The 22,401-nt window shown below is 41.2% G+C and overlaps 1 protein-coding gene across 16 annotated transcripts in view; it reads right to left on the reverse strand.

The window, feature by feature from the left end:
• LOC136832066 (von Willebrand factor A domain-containing protein 5A-like) overlaps window positions 1–22,401 on the reverse strand; it is a 200,228-nt gene that overhangs the window by 34,650 nt on the left and 143,177 nt on the right. For 5 of the 16 annotated variants that reach the window (XM_067092655.1, XM_067092659.1, XM_067092667.1 and 2 more), the window contains 6 exons: window positions 14,437–14,590; window positions 14,210–14,322; window positions 11,197–11,268; window positions 5,393–5,446; window positions 4,821–4,874; window positions 4,376–4,477 (listed from right to left, as the gene is read on the reverse strand). In XM_067092655.1, the coding sequence (XP_066948756.1) occupies window positions 4,376–4,477; window positions 4,821–4,874; window positions 5,393–5,446; window positions 11,197–11,268; window positions 14,210–14,322; window positions 14,437–14,590 (549 nt within the window). The remainder of the gene's footprint in view (window positions 1–4,375; window positions 4,478–4,820; window positions 4,875–5,392; window positions 5,447–11,196; window positions 11,269–14,209; window positions 14,323–14,436; window positions 14,591–22,401) is intronic. The other 11 variants (XM_067092656.1, XM_067092660.1, XM_067092658.1 and 8 more) reach the window with 6 other exon arrangements.

Raw genomic sequence — 22,401 nt, forward strand, 5'->3', positions numbered from 1 at the left:
CAGCAGATACAGGGGATTAGTCAGACGCGTCCCTCGTCTTGGGAGTATTTGTAAAGTCACCACGCCGGCGCCAGGATAGTGTTTCGGCGGCGCCATTAATTAAGTCTCCGCTGAGCTTGTTTTCTTTGGTGACTTCCCATTTTCTTCAAGCTCAATTAGTCATGCCTAAAACGTGCCAGGTCACGCATTTTAATCATTTTACTTTATGCGTATTTATACAAATGTCACACATTGTGTATCACATGTTTCTTCATTCACAGGCATCAAGACTGTATCCATATTGTAGCTCTGTATGTTTTGTATTGTAATTTGTACTCGTTCACTGTATATTATTGTTTATTGTTTCGACCTCAGGTCACAGTCAATTCCATTGTCTCTCGCGGGCCGGCGTCAGTCGGCCACTATATAAGCTGCCTGGATCTGTAATAAAGTAGCAGTAACTTTTACCTGCTCGTTTCTTTGACACCTTACAAATCAAAGGGCAGCTGCAGTGGATAAAAGTTCTCTTATGAAAGAGTAGGTTTGTATCCTAGAAGAAATACATATTACTTAAAAATCTGTAGTTTGTTCTGACAGAAATACAAACCTACAGTTTCACAAATAGAGGCTGACTCTCTGGAGGAGAGATGATCTGTCCCTACTACCCCATAGGGGGTGCCTCATGCGGGTAGGATAAATTACACTCAACTCCACCCTCAGGTCACTACGGTTACAGGCCTAAACTAATAAGTGTAAAGGTAGGACTTCTGCCTTATGCTCGCCCCCTGCCCCAGGCACATCATCTGGTGCTTGTGTCCCTCTCAGCATAGCTCCTCGTCCAGGGGAACTCAATGCCTTTATATCACTTGTTGGGCCACTTCTACAGGCCCAAAGTGAATTTGTCTGAGAACTTTTGCACCAGGTTCCTCAGGTAGAAGGAGGTGAAGGTGGATATCTGCCTCCACTTGGCCACCTTCAGTACCTGCAGGAGGGAGCTGTTTATTTTCCCTGTACTTCACCAAAGGACCTATCCCCTTGGTGTTGTGGGCCTTCCCCCATCCTGGGCTCTCTCCTCCATTCTGCTTGGAGTCACAGACCCTTCTGATGGCCTCCCTCAGCCAGAAGGAGATGGTATTCTTGGAGACTTCTTTCTTTGTCTTGCCCATATTGACAGACAGTCTCTTAGACCAAGTTCTTCACTGGAGGGGTGGGTAGAGCTCTCGGCTAGCACGCTGTTGGCCCAGCGTTCGACTTTCTGAGTGGCCAATGAAGAATTAGAGGAATTTATTTCTGGTGATAGAAATTCGTTTCTCATCATAATGTGGTTCGGATTCCACAATACAATAAGCTGTAGGTCCCGTTGCTAGGTAACCAGTTAGTTCTTAGCCACGTAAAATAAATCTGATCCTTCGGGCCAGCCCTAGGAGAGCTGTTAATCAGCTCAGTGGTCTGGTTAAACTAAGATATACTTAACTTACAGCCAGACCTTAGGGTACTATCCCTGCACACTTACTGGGCGCAACAATATTTCAGATACAGGACCAGTGGCTTCTGAGTCTTGGCCATGAACTCTGGGATGAATTCCATGGACAGGGAGGACCATCCCTTGGGGTGGGCCATGATGAAGGAGAGGCCATGTAGCCCACTCAATCTCTTGACAGAGGTGAGTGCCAGGAGGAACACTGTCCTCAGGGTCAGGTTTCTGTCAGAGGCCTTCTGTGGGGGCATGTAGGGTGCACACCACATAGACTAGTGAGGACCTTCATAATGTCCCAATCTCATGCCTACAGCTCTCTAGGGGACACCTCTCCTGGAACTCCTGGATGGTGGCTGATAGTTCCCCATGATCTGGAAAGGTTGATGCCCCTCAGTTGGAAGATGTGCAAGGGTTGCCCTTTACCCCTTGGTGGCTGTTAACAAAAGGAAGTTGTCCTGTCTGAGAAAGACTAGGAGGTCTGCTACCTCTTTTACAGGTTTTGAGAAGATTGTGACCCTTGCAACAGCATCAATGACAGTACTCTGCCTACTTACTCTAGTAGACCCTGCTGGAGGGGGTGTCTGAGGGTATACTGTATATGATGGATGCTGCTGAGTCCTCTGAAATACCCTCCTATCTGAGGAGCTGTTGGATAACCTCTAACCATGAAACTGGAGGATGGCTACCTTTTGTTGTGCTCCTATACCCGAAGGTCGGGCGCCTGTGACATCTCTATCAGGATGTCTATCTGATTGTGCAGCAGATCTGCATGCCATTCCACCTGAGGCCATAAGGGTCATTTGAAGTCCCCAGGACTGGTAAAGCCTGTTCAGGACCCTCTTAAGCTGGCAGTACAGTGGGAAGGCATATACAGTATATCCATGTTGTCCCCCGGATGTTGGAAGGCATCCTGTTTTGCCGCTCTTTGGTCTGGGATAAGGGATCAGTACAGGGGCAACTTTGCATTGACAGCCATTGTGAACAGGTCAGTTGCAGGGCCCTTATCGTCGTGACTCTGCCCTCTGAGACATTAAGCATAGGCACCCTCTCTAGCTTCGAATCTAATTGAGTCACAACGAAACTCTCAATGTCAGGTCTTGGAGTGAAGGGGGCACCTAATGAAAATGTCGCAATGTTTCGGGCGGAGTGACTCTCCCTTTGGAGTCACCATGCTGCCCCCCGCCTCCAGTCCTGCAGTGGAGGGGATTGCAATGAGATCTTGAGATTTCTTGACGATCTGTCACAGAATGGAGAAGATCATGACAAATTTCTTGACATCTGGAACCTCCCAACTCGGCCTCAGAGCCATCAGATGTTTCCCCTCTCTCACAAGCCCCAAGTTGAAGAGGGGCAAGATGGATCCTCTCATCACCCAGTTTCAAAGTGAGGAGATGCTGGAGCTTCTCATCATTCAAAGCATCATTGTGTACCTGCAAGAAAAACAGGATCACCACCACTGAAGACCTCCCTCTGCTCATTGGTGTTGGGGGAAGGTGGGGGACCACCTGCGAGAAACTCACTTGGGCCACTATATTAGATTCTCAAACCTTCTTGAAGGATGTCTAACATTTCTATGTCGCTTCTACCATCTCCATCTGCCTGGCACAGTTTCTTTCTCAGACGCTGATAGTAGATACAAGAGAAGTCGACGACGGAGGGAGCCTTGGAGAAGACCGAATCATGGGAGGGAGTGGAAGGGCTTACAATAGTTTTTCTGGAAGATGTACCACCCTTCATATGCCTCTTCTTGTTGTGCCTCGAACCTTTTCTCCCCAACACGAAAAACAAACTGAGTACCGATCTCCTGCCATCGGAAGCATAAATTTACTGCACAACCTGCCACTGTCAATACATCGCCTGAATTCCAGCTTATTCCCTCCACAGCAGCCATAATACCAGACACGAGCTCACAACACTAGTACAACACATACAAATCACAGCATACACAAAGGTGGTCACCCACACTGAACAATAAAGCACACTAATGACCTGCCCAAGAACTTCACAAATTTCTATTACTTCTTCATTCACCTGGCTACCAGAAAGGTAAAAACACACAAGGGTAACTGGATACAGTGGAAAGCACAAGAATATCAAGCACAAGTGGCACATACAAAAAGAAATCTCACCATCAAAAAGTGGAAAAAATGCAACTAGGCACTCACAGAGCTGAGAACACAGTGAGGTTGCATGAGGGTGGAGGCCTATGTGATAGGATTTTGTTTTATTGTGAGACAGTAGCAGCCCAGCACACCTTGTGTGAGAAACTCCATTTATGAAAGCATTGGTTTGTATTCCCATTGGAACAACTAATAATTAAAGGAACTTAGAAGTTTGGTGTGTTTATGAATAGTCAACGACTGTATGACAGCAACATTTGACCATTTTAGCAAGAAAATAAATAGGCATATGCCTAGGGATTGTTTCCATGAAAGTTTCATTTACAGGTAACAAATGTATAATGTTACAATAGTTAACACAATAAAGCAAGATATGCTCAACAATTAAGGTACAGTACTTAGTAAAACTTAAACATGTATACTTCTACATGTATACAGAAACAATCACCTGATGCATTCAATATATCTTATGCATATACACATACACAACACCTACTTCAGATATTCAGTAAAACTTATACATATTTACATGTACTGGATAAACAAACACCCACTTCAGGCATTCAGTAAAACATAAATATTTACATGAATATACAAACATCCACTTCAGGTATTCAGTAAAACTTGTATATATTTACATGTAAATACAACATCCACCTCAGATATTCAGTAAAACTTACACATACTATATTTACATGTATGCAAAAACACCCACTTCAGATGTTCAGTAGAACATGCACATATACATGTGTACACAACCATCTTCAGAATCAATTCTACTTGTTCAAAGGAAAATTACCTTTGAGCCAAATGAAGCTAAACCACGAGGAGAAGCTTGACAACACATGGGAAGATACATTCTTGCTTCATTCTGCAAGAAAGCTAGGGACTCTGATTTTGGCTGCAAGAAAAGTAAAAATAATGAAAGGACTGAACTCAATAAGTATGGTGTCTTGATGAATGGTCAGTGACTGTATGAAAGCAACACTTGACTGTTTTAGCTAGAAAATACTGAGCATATTCCTAAGGATTGATTCTAGAAATGCTACAGTTACAGTTAACAAATGTATAAGATTACAGTAGTTAATATGATAAGGCAAGGTACTGTATGCAAAACAATTCAGGTATTCAGTAAGACTCATGCCCTTCTAAATGTATATAAAAACAATCACTTGAGGTATTCAATAAATCTTAAGCATATATACATACACGAACACCAACTAGAATATTAACAGGAAAATTACCAATAAGCCAAATGAAGATCCACGACTACGAGGCTGAGCAGACAATGGTAGTGACTGCAAGAAAACAAAGTAAAAATCATGAAAGCACTAGAGCAAATAAAAATAATGAAATGACCGAACAAATAAAAATAATGAGACGACTTAACTAATAAAAATACAGTAATGAAAAGACTAGATAAAGGACACAACATACTTACAATTTACAGTGTTGCCTCTTAGCAAATTAAAAGCTGAACATATAAAATAATATTACAGAAATGTTTGAATAATTTTGTTCCTAATAATGAATGGTAAGTGACTGTATGAGAGCAACACTTGACTGTTTTAGCTAGAAAATACTGAGCATATTCCTAGGGATTGATTCTAGAAATGCTACAGTTACAGTTAACAAATGTATAAGATTACAGTAGTTAATATGATAAGGCAAGGTACTGTATGCAAAACAATTCAGGTATTCAGTAAGACTCATGCCCTTCTAAATGTATATAAAAACAATCACTTGAGGTATTCAATAAATCTCAAGCATATGTACATACACGAACACCAACTTAGAATATTAAAAGGAAAATTACCATTGAGCCAAATGAAAATCCAGCACTACGAGGCGGAGCAGACATTGCTATTGACTGGAAGAAAACGAAGTAAAAATCATGAAAGGACTTGAACAAATAAAAATAATGAAATGACCGAACAAATAAAAATAATGAGACGACTTAAATAATAAAAATACAGTAAAGAAAAGACTAGACAAAGGACACAACATACTTACAATTTACAGTGTCGCTTCTTAGCAAATCAAAAGCTGAACAAAGTACAAAATAATATAGAAATGTTTGGATAATCTTGTTCCTAATAGGCACTCGGCTTATGAGGTCTCAATTGTAAGTGTAAAGAATAGGTTAGCTTAGGACAGAAAATATGACATTTTTATAATAAAGTTTTATATAAATAAAGTTTTATATAAATAAAGTTTTATATATACTTACCCAGTAATTACATAGCTATTAGTTTCTTTTAACTAGCAGCTCAACATTTTGAAATTGTGGGTCACGCTAGTTTGTTTTGGTTATGGCGACGTGCCCTGCCCACTTTCGGGTGTAAGAGAAGCTACAACATAGCAAAGAGCTTCAATATGTTTATGCCCTTATGTCCAAGTGAGGGGAGGCGGGTGGGCTCCGATTATGTAATTATTGGGTAAGTATATATAAAACCTTATATTATTATAAAATGTCATTTTTCTATAATTAACTTACCCAGTAATTACATAGCTGATTCCCACACTGAATGGAGGTGGGAATGTTGGACACATCTACCCCAAAACATTATTACAGTAATAGTAATGAGTTTGAGAATAGAAATCTGCTAACATTGCATCAATGTTGTTGAACCTTACCTGATAAGAGAGCTGCTACAGGTAGATACTGCCTCTGGTTGGCACTCATCTTACCCAGTAGAGGTGAGGCGGTAAACCCTTGAGGGCCTACTACTACAGTGGGTGCTTTCTAGCGATGGACCAATTTCCAAGGGCTAGCAAAGTACAACAAGATGCCCCTGCCCAGGGTGCAGTACCACACAAAATAACCAAAGTAAATAGTCACCATAACCACCAAAAATCAAATTAAAAACACTAATACCCAACCGTAAAACCAAAAGACTGGAGGGTATATACTCCAAGTACATAGTACTCCCAGGCTCCCCAAAACTCAACACACTAACCAAGGCGAAGAGATTAAAGAAAGGACATTGCTTTCTACGTTTCCTTCCCCAACACCACGCCAGCCATGTATAACGGACCCAAGGTACTGCATTGATCATAAGTAGTCTCAGTATCCCTTAAATAATGCGATGTAAACACCGACTTGCACTTCCAAAACATCGCTTGCACAATTGACGTGAGGGATAAATTGCGCTAAAACGCCAAAGACGTAGCGACTGCTCTTATTTCGTGGGGTTTTACCTTGAAAGAGGAGAGTGAGTCTTCGTTCACCAAGGAATGTGCTTCGGAAATAAGATTCCTCAGAAAAAATGCCAGGGCATTCTTAGACAAGGGTCTAGAGGGATATTTCACAGAACACCAAAGGTTTCTTGAAGTACCACGAATGTCCTTCGTTCTGTGAAGATAAAACTTAAGGGTCCTTACTGGACAGAGTTGGTTCTTTCTTCAGACGGACCCACTATCTCGGACAAGTTCTTGATCACAAAAGAACGAGGTCATGGATTCAATGGCGATTCGTTCTTAGCCAGAAAGTCTAGGGAAAAGGGGGCAAACTGCATTCCCCTGAGAAAATCCTGTGTTTCTGTCTAAAGCATGGATTTCACTGTACCTCTTAGCAGTGGCCAAGGCAACCAGAAAAAGAGTTTTCCTGGTTAGATCCCTTAAAGAGATAGATTGCATGGGCTCAAAACGTGAACTGGAAAGCCACTTAAAGACCATGTCTAAGTTCCAGGGCAGCAAAGGTTTGTCTTCAAGCTTTGCAGTGTCAAAGGACTTAACAAGGTTGAACAAATCCTGGTTCGACAATAAGTCCACTCCTTTATGGCAGAAAACTGAGCTAAGCATATCTCTGTATCCTTTAATGGTAGAGGTGGAAAGTCCTTTAGCGAAGTGTAGGAACAGAAGAAAGTCCGCTATTTCTGCCACAGAGGTCTCAGAAGAGGACACGTTATTTTGTCTGCACCAGGACCTGAAGATGGACCACTTTCCTGGTAGACATTATCTGAAGACTGTCTTCTACATTTCGCAACTGCGTCTGCAGCTGCTCTTGAAAACCCCTTCTTTCGGAGCAGTCGCCTAACAGTTTGAACCCTGTTAGGGCCAGAGAAGACAGGTTTCGGTGGAACCGATGGAAGTGAGGTTGCCCGAGTTGTTGCTTCTGTGGCAGCAGTCTTGGGAAGTCCGCAAGAAGTTCTAATAGATATGGGAACCACTCTTTTTCTGGCCAGAAGGGGGCTATCAAGATCATGGATAGGTTTTGATGAGACCGGAATTTGTTGATGACTTGCCTCACTAAACTGAATGGGGGAAAGGCATACAGATCTTTATTGGACCAATCCTGCAGATCTGGAACTGGTGAGCAGAAGAGAGGAAGTCGGTGATTTTCTGGAGGACGCGAACAAATCTATCATGGGTTTCCCCCAGAGCTTCCACAGATCCAGACAAACCAAGGGGTCTAATGTCCATTCTGTGGGAAGGATATGTCTTTGACGACTCAATTCGTCCGTGAGAACATTGAGTCTCCCCTGGATAAAACACATTGTCACTTGAGTGTTGTTCTAGTGTAACCAAAGAAGAAGGTCCCTTACTGCTTCATACAGGGAGAAAGAGTGGGTTCCTCCTTGTTTCTTGATGTACACCAGTGCCGTCGTGTTGTCTGAATGCACTGCTACTGTCCTCCCCCGAATTTCTGAAGTGAAGCACTGTAGGCACATTGATGTGCCAGTTCTGCTGTTCCTGTGACCAGGTCCCTGACACTTCTTTTAATCCCAAAAGAGCTCCCCAACCTAGGTTCGACGCATCTGAAAAGAACTCTAGGCTGGGGTTCAAAGGATGAAGAGATTTCCCTTCTGATAGTCTCTTCCTGGAATTCCACCAACGAAGATCCTCCTTGATTTCCATCGTTATTGGGAACACGAACGAGTCCTGAAACTTTTTCCTGTTCCAGCTGGCTTTGAGGAAGAACTGGAGGGGTCTCAGGTGAAGTCTTCCCAGCGTGACGAATTGTTCCATGGATGAGAGGGTACCTAGAAGACTCATCCACTGATTAGCAAAAGTTTAGATTCAGAAAATTTTCCAATGTCTGGAGACACTTTTCTATTCTCTTCTTGAATGGAAAAACCCGAAAATCCCGAGAGTTGATCGTCATCCCTAAATAAGGAATTTCCTGAGAAGGCATCAGGGAAGACTTGTCCCGATTGATAAGGCCCAATTCTTGAGCCAAAAGAAGAGTCGTGCGAATGTCCTCTGTACACTGAGCTTTAGAGCGGGAACATAGTAGCCAGTCGTCTAGATATAGGGAGATCTTTGTCCCCATCAAATGAAGCCATTTCGCTAGGGGAGCTAACACCCTGGTGAACACTTGCGGTGCTGTTGAGAGGCCGAAGCAAAGAGCCCGAAATTGGAACACCTTGTCCTGAAACACAAACCTGAGGTACTTTCTCGAAGTCGGATGTACTGGAATGTGAAAGTATGCATCCTGCATGATGATGGATGCCATCCATTCTCCCCGGCGAATGGATGCAAGGACCGAATGGTTTGTTTCCATCTTGAATGTTGTCTTTTTGACAAAGACATTTACAGCACTTACGTCCAAAACGGGTCTCCAGCCCCCCGATGACTTGGGCACCACAAAGAGACAGTTGTAGAATCCCGGAGAATGAATGTCCTCTACTAGCTCTATAGCCTCTTTCTGAACAAGGGACTCCACCTCTAGCAAGAGAGCAGCAAATCTCTCTGAGCCTGGAGAGTAAGCTGTCAATTCGACAGGCTTGCAGATGAGAGGAGGTTTGTTCAAAAAGGGGATAGTGTAGCCCTCCTTCAGGACAGACACTATCCAAGATTCCGCTCCCTTTTGTTCCCACCGTTCCCAAATGCGAAGGAGCCTGAAGCATCTGTTGAGCTGAGAGGTTTCTGTTTGGTATAATATGCAATTTTGAAAAACACCTAAGTTTCAAAGATTCAAACATTACTGTACTTTGCAAAAGCCAGTTGCACCTACTGAGGCTGAGAAACTTTAATGAAATTTTCAATAGTTTCTATATTTTAGTACAGTAAAGAGAAATCTTGATGGTCGCATCCTAAAATTTAATCTGGACTCCAAAGAACAGCAACATGAATTCCACTGGCACATGAAAAAGTCACTCATTATCAGCCATCAGGTTCTCCTTTAACTTGGTTAATGAGGAATCTTTCCTCTCTGTGTCTGTAGCAATACCTTACCACTCAGCATGTCCATCCCTAGTCCCTAGCAAAAACTTCCATAGAATAAAAGTTATTCTATGTGCTCTGAACCACCCAAAAACCAACTTATTGGTTACAGTAATTTCATGTCAATTTGGTGATTGCCTATTTTTCTTTGCAGAAACTTACTTTTTCATAAGTCTCCTGTTAGTGTGAATGGTGTCACACAGCATTGCTCTCCCTTAGTTCTTGATTTTTCATAAAACCATTATTCTTTCCTGAATGAACTTCCACCTGCTCTAATATTCTTAGAACCAAAGGGGTGCAGTACTGGCAAAACGTTACTTTTGGCAAATTCCAGGGCAATGTTCCTCATATCCTGAGAGGAAGTTCTGGAATTTGCTAGCATATAAGATACGAAAACGTCAAAGAAATTTATGCATATCTTATAAAATGAAGGTCAAGTCCACAAGTGCAACTTAAGGGCTATGAGCAACTGGTTTTCAAGATTAACACTCCCAACCCTCAGACAAAGCTAGACTCAACAAACATAAAAGCTGTGCAATGGAAGAAAAAAAAATTATAATTTCTGTCTCAGGAGGAAATGTTTATCACTTTCTGTTATTATAATTATCAAACTTTATAGCTGTCAGTACAGTATTGGTCACCTAGAGAAACAATACATTACAGTCATCTTTGATTCATACAAATGTCTAAGCATATGACCTACATAATAGCAACTAGAATAAATAGTTTTAAACTGTGGTCATTATGCATTAGTCATTATGATTCTGCTGAACACTATGTTGCATTTGCTATTTTCAGATGTCAGTGAATAGTATCTAAGGTGACAGTACACACCAGTCTTTTATGTTTCATACAAATGTATCATCAAAAGCTCCTAGCTTCAGTACTGATAAGACGTAATCATTGTGCCTCATTCATTTTGTCTACTGAGCAAGACTCTCCAACGTAATCTCCACCAACTTTGAATGTACCTTGTATGCATTAAAGTGCACTACCCTATTACATACTTTTATTTATATTTGGCTACATTTGTAGCATCACTGCAAAATATCTCTAGTATATTTAAAAATCATGGCATCAGTAATAAACGAGCCAAACAGACATGTATCATATATAAGTTTCTTACACAATTTTTCCAAGCATCTACAGGGAAAAGATGTTCTATTCTTGAAAACCTTCCAATCTTCAAGTACTGTACCTAGGTTACAGTGCAATAATTCCTTTCTAGGATACTTAAAACAGCTTCAAAATTTGAATGTTTTGCATTTCTTCTAAATAAAACAGATTTTGAAACTTACACTAGCAAAAGTAATCATGCAATACTCATTTTTAATAAAAAAAATTTCAGGTTACAGTATATATAATATCTGATCTAAACAATGAAACTTGGCAGCACCTAAACCTTCCATCATATTGTCGAAAGAAACTGCTGCAAATTTGAGATATACTCACATATGATGGAATGTGCAGTCCAGAACTGCACCCAAACAACCACCCGCCTGGACTTTGTGATGGATGCATCTGCTGGAATACATTATACAGTATTCTTATAAACGTTTGAAATAGGCAATAAAGTCTATACTTGTAAAAAGTATCGTTAATAATAAAATTTGTTTTTATAAGGCATAATTTCTCTTTCATGACTTATACAGTACATAGACCACATTCATGGTCTTATGCCACAGACACTACAGTCTTTTGACTAAAGACATAAGAAGATCCCTAGTACAGCAATACTGCACATGCGTCACCTACGCCTCAGCTCCTCAGTAGGCTACTGCCATATTTTTCTCTACTACAGCATATGGAACGTTAGCAACAAGGCCAGTGGGGTGGCAGAAGGGCACTTGTTACGATTGATGGTTTTGATGACGACATCCATTTTGTTTCATTACAAACATTTGTTTGACCACAAACCCATCACTTAAATACAACCTAAATTGCAACTTAGGATTGTGGTTTGAAATGTCAAATGCTACAGAATACTGATTGTGACCTGCAGGAACCATGGTGCTCCTGGGGGCTATGATAAGTAGGGACCCAAATCTCTGGTCAATACAGGTAGCTAAATAGGAAAAGAAGAGCTCTAGAGAAAATAAAGCACTTGCATATGTGCATATGTCCACTACATCTCTAAGGATGCCATATGTGAAGGGGTAAGAAATGACAGCTACAAGGAAGAGGATGAAAATTTTGCCGTGTCCTTCCCAAAGGAAAAACCTGTCCTAATGTTACTACTGATCCCAGAAAATAAGCATCAATCCATATGAGTTACATCCCTCAACCTGTTATGATTGAGGCTAGTCAAGAAAGTGATAATAAGAGATGGTACAAGAACAATAACTGAGGTATGAATAAAATCTTGTGGTGTGCAAGATATGGTATTGTGTTTAAATGGGAACATGCATATTGCACAGCAACTATTTTTTTAATGAAAGTTTTGGATGATTATATGCAGCCATACAGTCTTGTACAGGTTATTGATGGGTAAGAGACATTGATCAGGTTCAAAAATTACAAGAAATTACTTTGCAATCGACTCCTCATAAATATGATATGAACATCTCACTGGTTGAAAAGCATCAAAACAATATCATTTTAGAACATAAACCCCCTGGTTATTGCAGTACCTTACCCGTTCATACAGACACAGGTAATCGCTGGCCTGTTGTAACCTCTCCATGTGAAGTACCTCTTTCATAAGTTAACTGACATTTAGAGACAATTATGGAAAAGGAATGATTTCTTTACCTGGTTCTCCTTGGTAATCTATCATAGTTGTGAGTAAAAAGAATGGCTCTGTAACAATTTTGGATGGTTATCCCAAGTTAAACACCATTACTAAAAGTAATGTAATTCCTTTGCCTTCAACTGAGGAGATTTTGTATAAATTCCATAACCATTCTTTCTTTCCATCATTAGATTTGAACTCTGGATATCATCAAACACCTGAAGAGCCAGACTGACAACCAAGGAAAACTGTCCTTGCTGCTAGAGCTTCCTTATATTCTTGCAATACACAACCTTTTTGAATTAAAGAATGCACCTTCTCATTTTTCTCAAGGACTAATGACAAGTGCTTTTACAGGTCTGACTGGCAGTTCTCTATTAAGTTATTTAAGAAAAAATCTTAGGAGGTATGTTACAAAATCGTAAACCTAACTAATTAAGGTCCTTGAAGTTCAGTACTATTATAGATATAATAATTGGAAAGCTAGTTTAAAGTGTAACCTGTTACTGAATGGAGTAGAATTCTTGTGTCTTATAATTATGGATTTAGGAGTATGGCCCATTCAAACAATGTGAAAGGTATTGAAGACTTTCCACATCCTGGCATTTGTAAGCAAGTTAGATGTTTTTTGTGATGGGGTGGGGAGAGGATTTTTCTCTTATAACAGATTCATTAGTGTGATTTTATCAGAGCTTTTATGTAATCTTTTTTTCATGATGTTTCCAGACTGCCCAAGCCATTCAGAATTACATAACTTCTACCTGGTAGTATCACATGAAGTAGGTTCATATTTTTGAGTTACGATGGGGTTAACAGTATTGTATATATATATTGGTTAAGGAAGACAACAAACTGAAGAAGAGCAGAGCAGACCAATAGAAGGCAGCATACCTTATATCCCTTTCCATCATCTCATACAGAAAGAACCCAGACCTTCGTTTAGAAGAATGTATTTTAGCAGCTACTGAGGTCGGGAGGAAGAGTGTAAAGAACACTTCCAGCAGACCACGTTCAGTTTGAATTGAAGTTATACCATGAAGAGTGTAGTGAATAAATTTTTAAATTTATCTTATAGTAAGTGCCTTAATCACACCACATTAAGAAGTCAAAAGGCCACATTTACCTTCCATTTTGTATAACCTCCCTCCTTTCAAGAAGTGGAACCCTTCCTTTTGGGTTATTTATATTTCTCTATTCATTGGGTTGGCATTTACAAAAACATCAGGAAAATGTCACAGAACTACATGATAGAGACAAACAACACTACTAACAAAAATGATGGAAAGATACAAAACGATGAGGTAATATAGCTATATAAGATACAAAATGATGAGGTAATACAGCTATATAAGATATAAAATGATGAGGTAATAGGGCTACATAAGATACAAAATGATGAGGTAATAGGGTTACATAAGATACAAAATGATGAGGTAATAGGGCTACATAAGATACAAAATGATGAGGTAACAGGGCTACACTATGGTAAACTCTTAGTTGCTTGGCCCTTAAAGTACTAAGCTATAGTTCTCAATAAACATTAATTTGTAATTTGAGCAAATACCTATAGATTTCCACAATTATTCTCATTTTCCAATAAAACACCAGTGACAGTGACAAACCATTCTTTCAAGGTCTTTATCATGACTATTATCTATATATATACCTGTAGTCCAAATGAAAACCAGACTCAGTTCTCTCAATAAAACGACTTAAACTGAGACCTCAGCATACCTCTGGATTATGTCCCACAGGTTTCATATCCTGATCAACCCCAACTAAAGCTGTCCGTCTGCATACTACTCCAGTTGCCAAACTCAAAGTGATCATGTCTTCAACTACATCTTCTGCAAGGAAAGATATGATATGATTATCTGCCGAATTTGCCAAGAACAAAACATCATATAACTTCTTTATTCACGAAGCCTCATAAAATAAAATCACACATTAAAAGACTTCACCTTCATTATCAATCTGCCATTCATTAATCTGCGCTCGTGCAGCTAATCGATGTAAGGTCTTCTCTTCATCGTGGATAGTGACAATATCAGATCCACTGTAGCAATTCTTGAACTCAGCATTGCCAACTACACCACTGACTGTGATACTTTTTACCTGAAAAGGAAACTTCTGCTCATTACAAGGATTCTATTTCATTATATCTAAAAATGAGGCTAAGAAAGCAGATATAAGTGCCTAATACATCCATTGTATGAAAGCAAGTACTGTAAACATCTTGAGTAGCTAAGACACAAACATGAGCTAGCCTTTGGCAGCTAATCCACATGCCGAAATGGGTGGCTCAGGTACGATGAAGCTACTGGTGCACATGCAAAAGCACTTTTTACAGGTGACACCAGGCATCCTTTTCTCTTGTAGTAACCATATCTGCCACTGACCTTTCCTATCACTATTAATTAGCTTCAACCAAACCACATGGATGGTTACAAAACAAACATATTGGAGTGTACAATGAGCCAACTAACATGTGGTCAGTAGTACTTTTTATGCCAGTGATCATGTACCCTTTTTTTTTCTGTAATCTGGCATTAATAGTATTTAGTGCTTGTGTGTAGGTTAATTATAGAATGTAATTATAGAATGTCCTCAGCATCCCAAAGCTATTTTCCATACCCCAATTATGATGCCAAGAAGGATATCTGATGGTGATGGTGTGGCAGTGGCCAGCTCATACTGTATTTGTGGTTTTCATAGTGTGAGTGATTCTTATTGCAATGTTTAACCTAAAGAGTATGACTCTAGGCTTTGCATAAGAGAAACATTTGTCATTAGGCTACAGATTCAATTACATTAGGTGGTACACATACCATATGTTTTCAAGTATTCAACCCAATGCTTATGACATAAAAAAAAAAAACAGGTTTGATGTAGGAGAAACCTATTTTTGGTAGTTGCTGTTGAGTCCTCAAAGAGTTACCCCCCATGGTGTGCCAGCGCTCCATGGCGGCTAGACTAGTATCAAAGAAATATTTGTCTAGCCTGGTCTTGTAGCTGGGTACTGTGTCATAACGAAAAGACTGTGACACCTGATAGAGCATAATGAACTCAAAGATAAGAGGGCATTTTCCCTTATCTTCAGCGAAGCTGAACCCAGTTTTTCCTACGTCAAAAAATGCAAGACGTGACTATTGCGCATCTGCCATCTTGTTTAGGATCAGGGCAGGCAAAAGACCAGCTCCATTACTCTTGGCTGGTCAATGTAGGTTTATCCCTTGCCCAAATCTCGTGCCTTTTGTCAGGGAAGTGGGGGGGGGTTTTGAGGACTCAACAGCGACTACCAAAAATAGGTTTTTCCTACGTCAAAACCTGTTTTTTTTATAGCATAGTCGCTGTATCATCCTCAAGGAGCTTTACAAAAGAAATTGACAGGTGACAAAAGGCTTAAGCTCTCAAAATTTTAATCCCAAACAACCCAAAGAAAAAACATTTATGGTCCGAGGTCAAGCCACAAGTTTCAAAACCATTCCTTATTCTAAAATACCTTTTGGGGTTTTGGAAACAAGAAACGAGAAACTAAACAAGAATTTGAATTTTTAGGGTGAAGTTCTGTAGTGACTTACCTATGTATGCTGGGTGTGGTTGCAGTCTTTTCGTATCTTCCCCAGCAATAGTCAGCATACTCACCCGTTAGGAAGACCCCTGGTTTTCTGCTGTAGAGCCTATGGGGTCAGGACTAACCATACCACCTACTGACATGCAGTGCAGATGAATTTGTTCGAGCTCATGGCAGTAATGTTTTAGGAACACTGTCTCTGATGCCCACCCTGTACCTTCGGAGACTTCTTCAAAAGAGACATTTCTGAAGAAGGCCAATGATGTACTTACTTTCCTTATGTCATGTGACCTAGGAAAGGAGTGTGGGTTTGCTTTTTTAATTAGGGACACTAAAATTATTCTTAGCCCTTGGGTGTAGGAAAATCGGACCTTCTGGGATGTTTGCCGTGACCGCTAGGTAAACCTCATGTACTTGAACTGGGCATAATGTTTTGTCTGCTAAATTGAGTTTTCTTATAAGAATAGATTTCCTTCTTAAAGGATCCTCATTCTTAGCCAAGAATGATGGGCCTGGGGACAATAATAATTCATTACCAGCAGTTTGTGTGATGTATCCTCCCCGTCTAAGAGAGCCCACTAATACGGGCTCCTGATGCTAATGCAGGAAGATCACTTTGTGTAGCTTGTGAATTGTGTTTGTATTGGGTCCGCTGAACTGAGGGCTAGATAGAAGTCCAAGTACCTTGTTCAAGGAACAAGTAATTGGGAGTTTCGGGAGCGGGTCTTTCTAGAGCAAAAGACCACAGAAGGGAAGTAACGACTTCTATGCTGGAGTCAATCCTGAATCCATAAAGCAAGGGTTCTGTTAATGCTGCCTTGTATGCCATGATTGTTGTAACAGCTAGGCGTTTGTCTTCAAAAAGATATATTATAAAATTTAAAAGCGTTTCTATAGAAATATCAACTGGGCTCTAAGTATGGATATAATCTAACCATATCTTCCATACAGACTGGTATTGTCGGATAGATGACATACATAATTTTTGCACTAGGTACATAGCAATGTTGGGTGAGTAGTTTTCACGGTAGATAATGTTTAAAAAAACCCATACATGAAGGTCTCGGCTCAGAAAGTAGGACGCATAAACAATTTTCCCTCCTACTTTCTGGGATAGAACAGCGGACAACAGTGGAATTAATCTTTTCACCCGTTGTTGAAGTGATAGGAAACAATGCCTGTATGGCCAATTTGGGCCTATTAAGTAAGCTGTTCCTTTGAAGGTTACGAGTTTGTTTAAAACCTTCAAAATCTGGGACAATGGAGGAAAAAGATATATTGTCCTCCAATTGTTCCAGTCTTGTAGGAAGGCATCTCTTGCTATTGCTTGATTGTCCAAGTTCAGAGATACATATACTGGAAGTTTGTGATTCTCGTATGTGGAGAACAGGTCCACTTCCGGTTGTGGAAGCATGTTGGCTATTGTTTGAAAAGAGTGGTTGTCCAACATCCATTCTGTTGAGGCTGTCGTTTTCCTCGATAGAGTCTGCTATTACGTTGAGAGACCCTGTGAGGTGAATTGCAGACAGGTGCTACTTCTTTACTTGTGCCATCCGAAGGATGGCTAAGTTAAGTATACCTTAGTTTTACCAGACCACTGAGCTGATTAACAGCTCTCCTAGGGCTGGCCCGAAGGATTAGACTTATTTTAAGTGGCTAAGAACCAATTGGTTACTTAGCAACGGGACCTACAGCTTATTGTGGAATCCGAACCACATTATAGCGAGAAATGAATTTCTATCACCAGAAATAAATTCCTCTAACTCTTCATCAGCCGGCCGGGGGAATTGAACTCCAGCCCATCAGGTGACAGTCCGAAGCTCAACCGACTCAGCCAACGAAGGGCTACAAAGGATGGCTAGCATTACCATGTTGAGAGGAGGTGAACTTGATCCCGATCTCTTGATGCAGGACACTGCAGTCGTGCTGTCTAGAACCAACAAAATGTGTGTCTCTTCTGGAGGTCTGAGTGTCTTGAGAAACAAAAAGACAGCCATCAGTTCCAGGAAATTGATATAACACTTCCTCAGAGTAGCTGACCACCTCCCTGCCAACTGACAATCCTCCCAGTCCTCCCCAACCTGTCAACAAGCCATCTGTGTGTACTGTCACTCTTACAGATGGAGGAGTCAGGGTGACCTGTTTCGCTAGAGATTCCTTCCGGTCCAAGGCTGAAGTATCTCCCCAACTTTTTGATTCTTTTGGCAAGATCTGTCTCGCAGCTTTTGTCTTGCGTGTGACTGCCAAAATTTGTTCATGTTTTTCAATTGCAATCTGAGTATTGGATCTATTACTGATGCAAACTGCAGTAGACCCATCATGCATTCTAGTTGCTGTCTGGAAACTCTGGGCTGCTCTAGGAACCTTTTGAGGTTTTTCCTTATTTTGTTCTGAGTTTTGATGGGGAGGGACAACAGGCCCTGAAGGGTATCCCAACACAGTCCCAGCCACTGAAAACGCCTGCTGGGCGTGAGGCAGGATTTTTCCCAATTTATTATAAAAACTTTTGACTGGAGTCTGTTGACCACTGCTCTTAGGTTTTTCAAGCATTCTTTTCTTGTGGCCCCCCATATTGACCAGTCATCTAGGTAAGCTATTAGTTGTATTCCTTCTTTCCTGAGTTCCTGGACAACTACCGTTGCTAATTTTGTAAAAATTCTTGGGGCAACGTTTAGTCCAAAAGGCATAACTTTGAACCTGTATGTCTCTTTCCCTATCCGGAACCCTAGGAAGGGCCGAAAGGGAGTGGCAATAGGGATGTGCCAGTATGCATCTTTCAGATCTATAGAAACTGTCCAGTTCCCAGAAACTGTCCAGTTCCCTTTTAGAATGACCGAACATACTTGGGCAACAGTAGTCATCCGAAACTTTTGGCAAACAATGTACTTGTTCAATGTTGATAGGTCGAGGATCACTCTTTGTTCAGAAGAATCCTTTTTAGGAACACTGAAGAGAAGTGCCTGGTGGCGAATATACGCATGTTTCTCTATGGCACCTTTTAATAGGGCCTTCTGCACGTAATCTTCCAGAAAGGGGTTTGATGTTTGATAGAACCCCTTTAAAAGCGGGGGAGGATGAGACCATTTCCACCCCAGCCCATTGAGAACAATAATGTGTCCCCAAGGAGAAGACTTCCATTCCTTGTGGTGTCTTTGGAGTCGACCCCTGACCAAACAATTCCTATTGATATCCCCCTCTTCCTCTACCTTTTCCTTTGATGGGCATTCCAGGCATTGCTTTTCCTTTTCCTTTGTAAGAGTTTTTGGACCTTATGAAAAGGATGTCCTTGCTGATGTGGCCATTGCTGTCCTTTTGAAGGTGGTTGTCCCTTCTGGCTACTTACCTGTTTGTGAGGAAAAGTTTTGGAGGTGACTGCAGGCTTATATGATTTTTGATCAAAGCGAGCCTTTTTTGAAATGGGTACAGGGAAATTTCAGGTTTTTTTGTTTCCTGAATTCTCATTTTCCCAGAAGAACGCACTGTACAATTTTGTTATCGTGCTTGCTCGTTGACTTGTGTTACCACAGACTCCTCAAACAAGTCCCTACAGAAGGGATTAGACTGTAATAAAGCAGTTATATAAGGAAGTGACTAGTTGAAACCTTCCAATGTTTCCATTCGCGCTTTTAAGCACCAGTCTAAAAAGTCATAGAATGCTTCCCACAGGGTTCTCATAAGACTTTTAGCCACAGCAGCAAAAAGTGTCCTGAAATCCTCTGGAAGCCTTTTGGTGACAGCTTCCAGCAAGCTGTCTCATCTGAGATTCTTCTCATAGGGGTCCCAAATTGCTGAATAGCGACATCCAAAGGGAGTTTTTTCCTTTCAAAAGGGAGTTGCAGTGTTGCCCAATCCTTGGTGGAATTTTTTGAAACCAGGAGAACTGTGACAAATGGTTTTAGTTTTGCCATTGACTCCCGTTTTCTAGTTACTACATAATTCTGGAAGTTTGCTTTCACGTGGTTAATTATTTTAAAGGTGAAGGGACAGAAGGCTAGAGGTACTTGGTGAGCAAGTTGGGTTTTATTCATCATGGGAGTACAGATCCACCTACCGTCGATCTGGTAAAGGACGTCATCAACAGCTTTTAACGCCGTATTCCCACATAAGAGAACTGTTTCCTTTTGAGGTTTCTCCATGTCTGGCAAAAGTGGTACCAGGTGCCATTCTGTATTAGATAATGCTGCCCTGTCTCTAAACACCACATGTACAACTTCAATCATGGTTTTTCTCTCATTAATTACACTTACCATCAGGAGAGAAAATACACATTGAAGCATCTCGCCAAGGATTATCAGTATCATCAGGGGTGAATGTTGGAGCCCCTGTTATGTTCTGACCTGAAGCTTTATAATTAACCTTGGATCTTGTTTGGTCAGAGTTTGCTTCCACTCTCCCTTTTCAATTGCATGATGCAGCACTTTTAACACTTTGGAGTGTACATCACTGACTTGATTTCTTTAGTTTCCTGTTCGGAATTGTGCAATATGTCCATTATATACTGCTGTTCTGTGGCAAGGGCATCTTTGATATTACTCATAATTTCCTTACGGAACTGATCAAAAGCTGCAAACTGTGTATCCCTTTTGGGGGAGCTTGCATACTCTGACTGAGCATCCACAGTTGAACTGTGACTGCCTGTAGCCCAGGGGGTAGAGCTCCTGGGTGAGTCACTATACCCTCCTGAAAATGTAGTAATTTCATTTGGGGTTAAGTGAATCCTTGTATCCCTTACCCTTTTGGGGGAAGGATCCTGATCAGCTTCTGAAAGTTGCGTGGGGGATTGAATTCCTTCTGGAAAGTTTCTCCCCCTGTAAGCTGAAGGAAGTGTCCCTGATCCTTCTGTGTTCAGCAAGGTCATTTCGGTAGCAATATCAACTTCATCTAAATGATAATCACCTCCAAGAGGAACTTCCTCCACTTTCTCCGCAGGGTTTACCTGGGAGGTATCGGGGACCGATGTTACTGGGTTTTGGCCCAAATATGGATCATCTGAGAATGGGTTAAATATATGCTGCTGGAGTTCTGCTGGAAAGATATAATTTCCCCCTTCCTCCCCCTGGCTGAACCCTAGGACCCATCATGACAGCCTGAAGCGAGCTGTCTCATCCTTAAAACTTGCTGCCAAGAGTACACTGCAAATAATGCACATATCTGGCGACCAAGAAAATCTGTCCTGTTTTTTACAAGGACTATGCTCATGGCAGGTGGAATGGGCTGCACCCACTGGCAAAAAGCGAACCGAGCAATTTGCTACGGAACACTTGAGCTGAGGGTTCGGCATAATGGTGGCCCTGTAGTGAAAGAACCAAGTTGTTATTAGAAACTAATTATTATAAATTGTTTTCTGAGCTCGTCCCTGTGTCTCCCGGTGAAATTCCTTACTAGCACGAATTTCTAGGTATAAATATTGCTAAATATACCAGAGAAAAAAGCTATCAGGAATGCTGGGGTTACTACCCCCAGATCGAGCATCTATAATGAAAATAGACGTCGGTATGGGTAAGGGTGAGTGAAGGCATCACTGCCACAGAACCACACTCTGAAGATATCCCAATGACAAAACCCCCGGAAGAGCGGAGAGCCGACCCAGCTCCCGCACTCACCCGCCCGCCCGACGGCGACCCCAGCGCCATCTGAACTCATTCCATTCTAGCACGTGATCTCTGCTGTTGGTAGATTTTTTGCTTGTGTTTTTTCCCAGCAATTTCTGCTTTCTTTCACCATGTCATTGAGCAGCTTTACTGTCTCCAAGTTAAGTACCATCTTCTTGTGGGGTTTTTATGATTAGTTTGGCTGTTTAAACCCGTATTTATAAATTATCGTGGTTTTTGTTTGGAGTGCTGCGGCGTCCTCTTGTCAGCCATGTCGACCTCGAGTACACCCATTCGGCTTGTTCTGTTTGGGTTTCTCTTGGTCGTCCACACTAATTATCTTTAATTTCCCCGTCATGGGATCATCCTGGTGGCGTTCTCTTAGGGTGTGTCCTTGGGTCTCCTTTAATTTTAATTTTTGTGAGTCTCCTCTCATTAGGGTTCTTGCTATTGTTTGGGGTACCCGAAGGTTCCACCCAATTGCTTTTCTCCCCAGGATGTCTCCCTGCTTGAACAGTACGAAAAATTTTTATTGTATGTGCTTGATGACGCGATTTATATTGTTTTACCCGAGCGTGGCGTCAGGTACAGCCTGTTGGCTGTTTACATTCTGTCGCCTAGTTCGGTTAGGCTATACGCCTAGCACAAGCTTATACATTTTTATTATTGGATGGTTATTTATTTGTCTCTAGGTTAACATGTTTATATCATTTAGCGGGGATGCTAGCCTAGTCCTATCACTAGTTGGTGGGTAAGGCTAC

Source organism: Macrobrachium rosenbergii, chromosome 49 (assembly GCF_040412425.1).
Source record: "Macrobrachium rosenbergii isolate ZJJX-2024 chromosome 49, ASM4041242v1, whole genome shotgun sequence".
Classification (NCBI taxonomy): Eukaryota; Metazoa; Arthropoda; class Malacostraca; order Decapoda; family Palaemonidae; genus Macrobrachium; species Macrobrachium rosenbergii.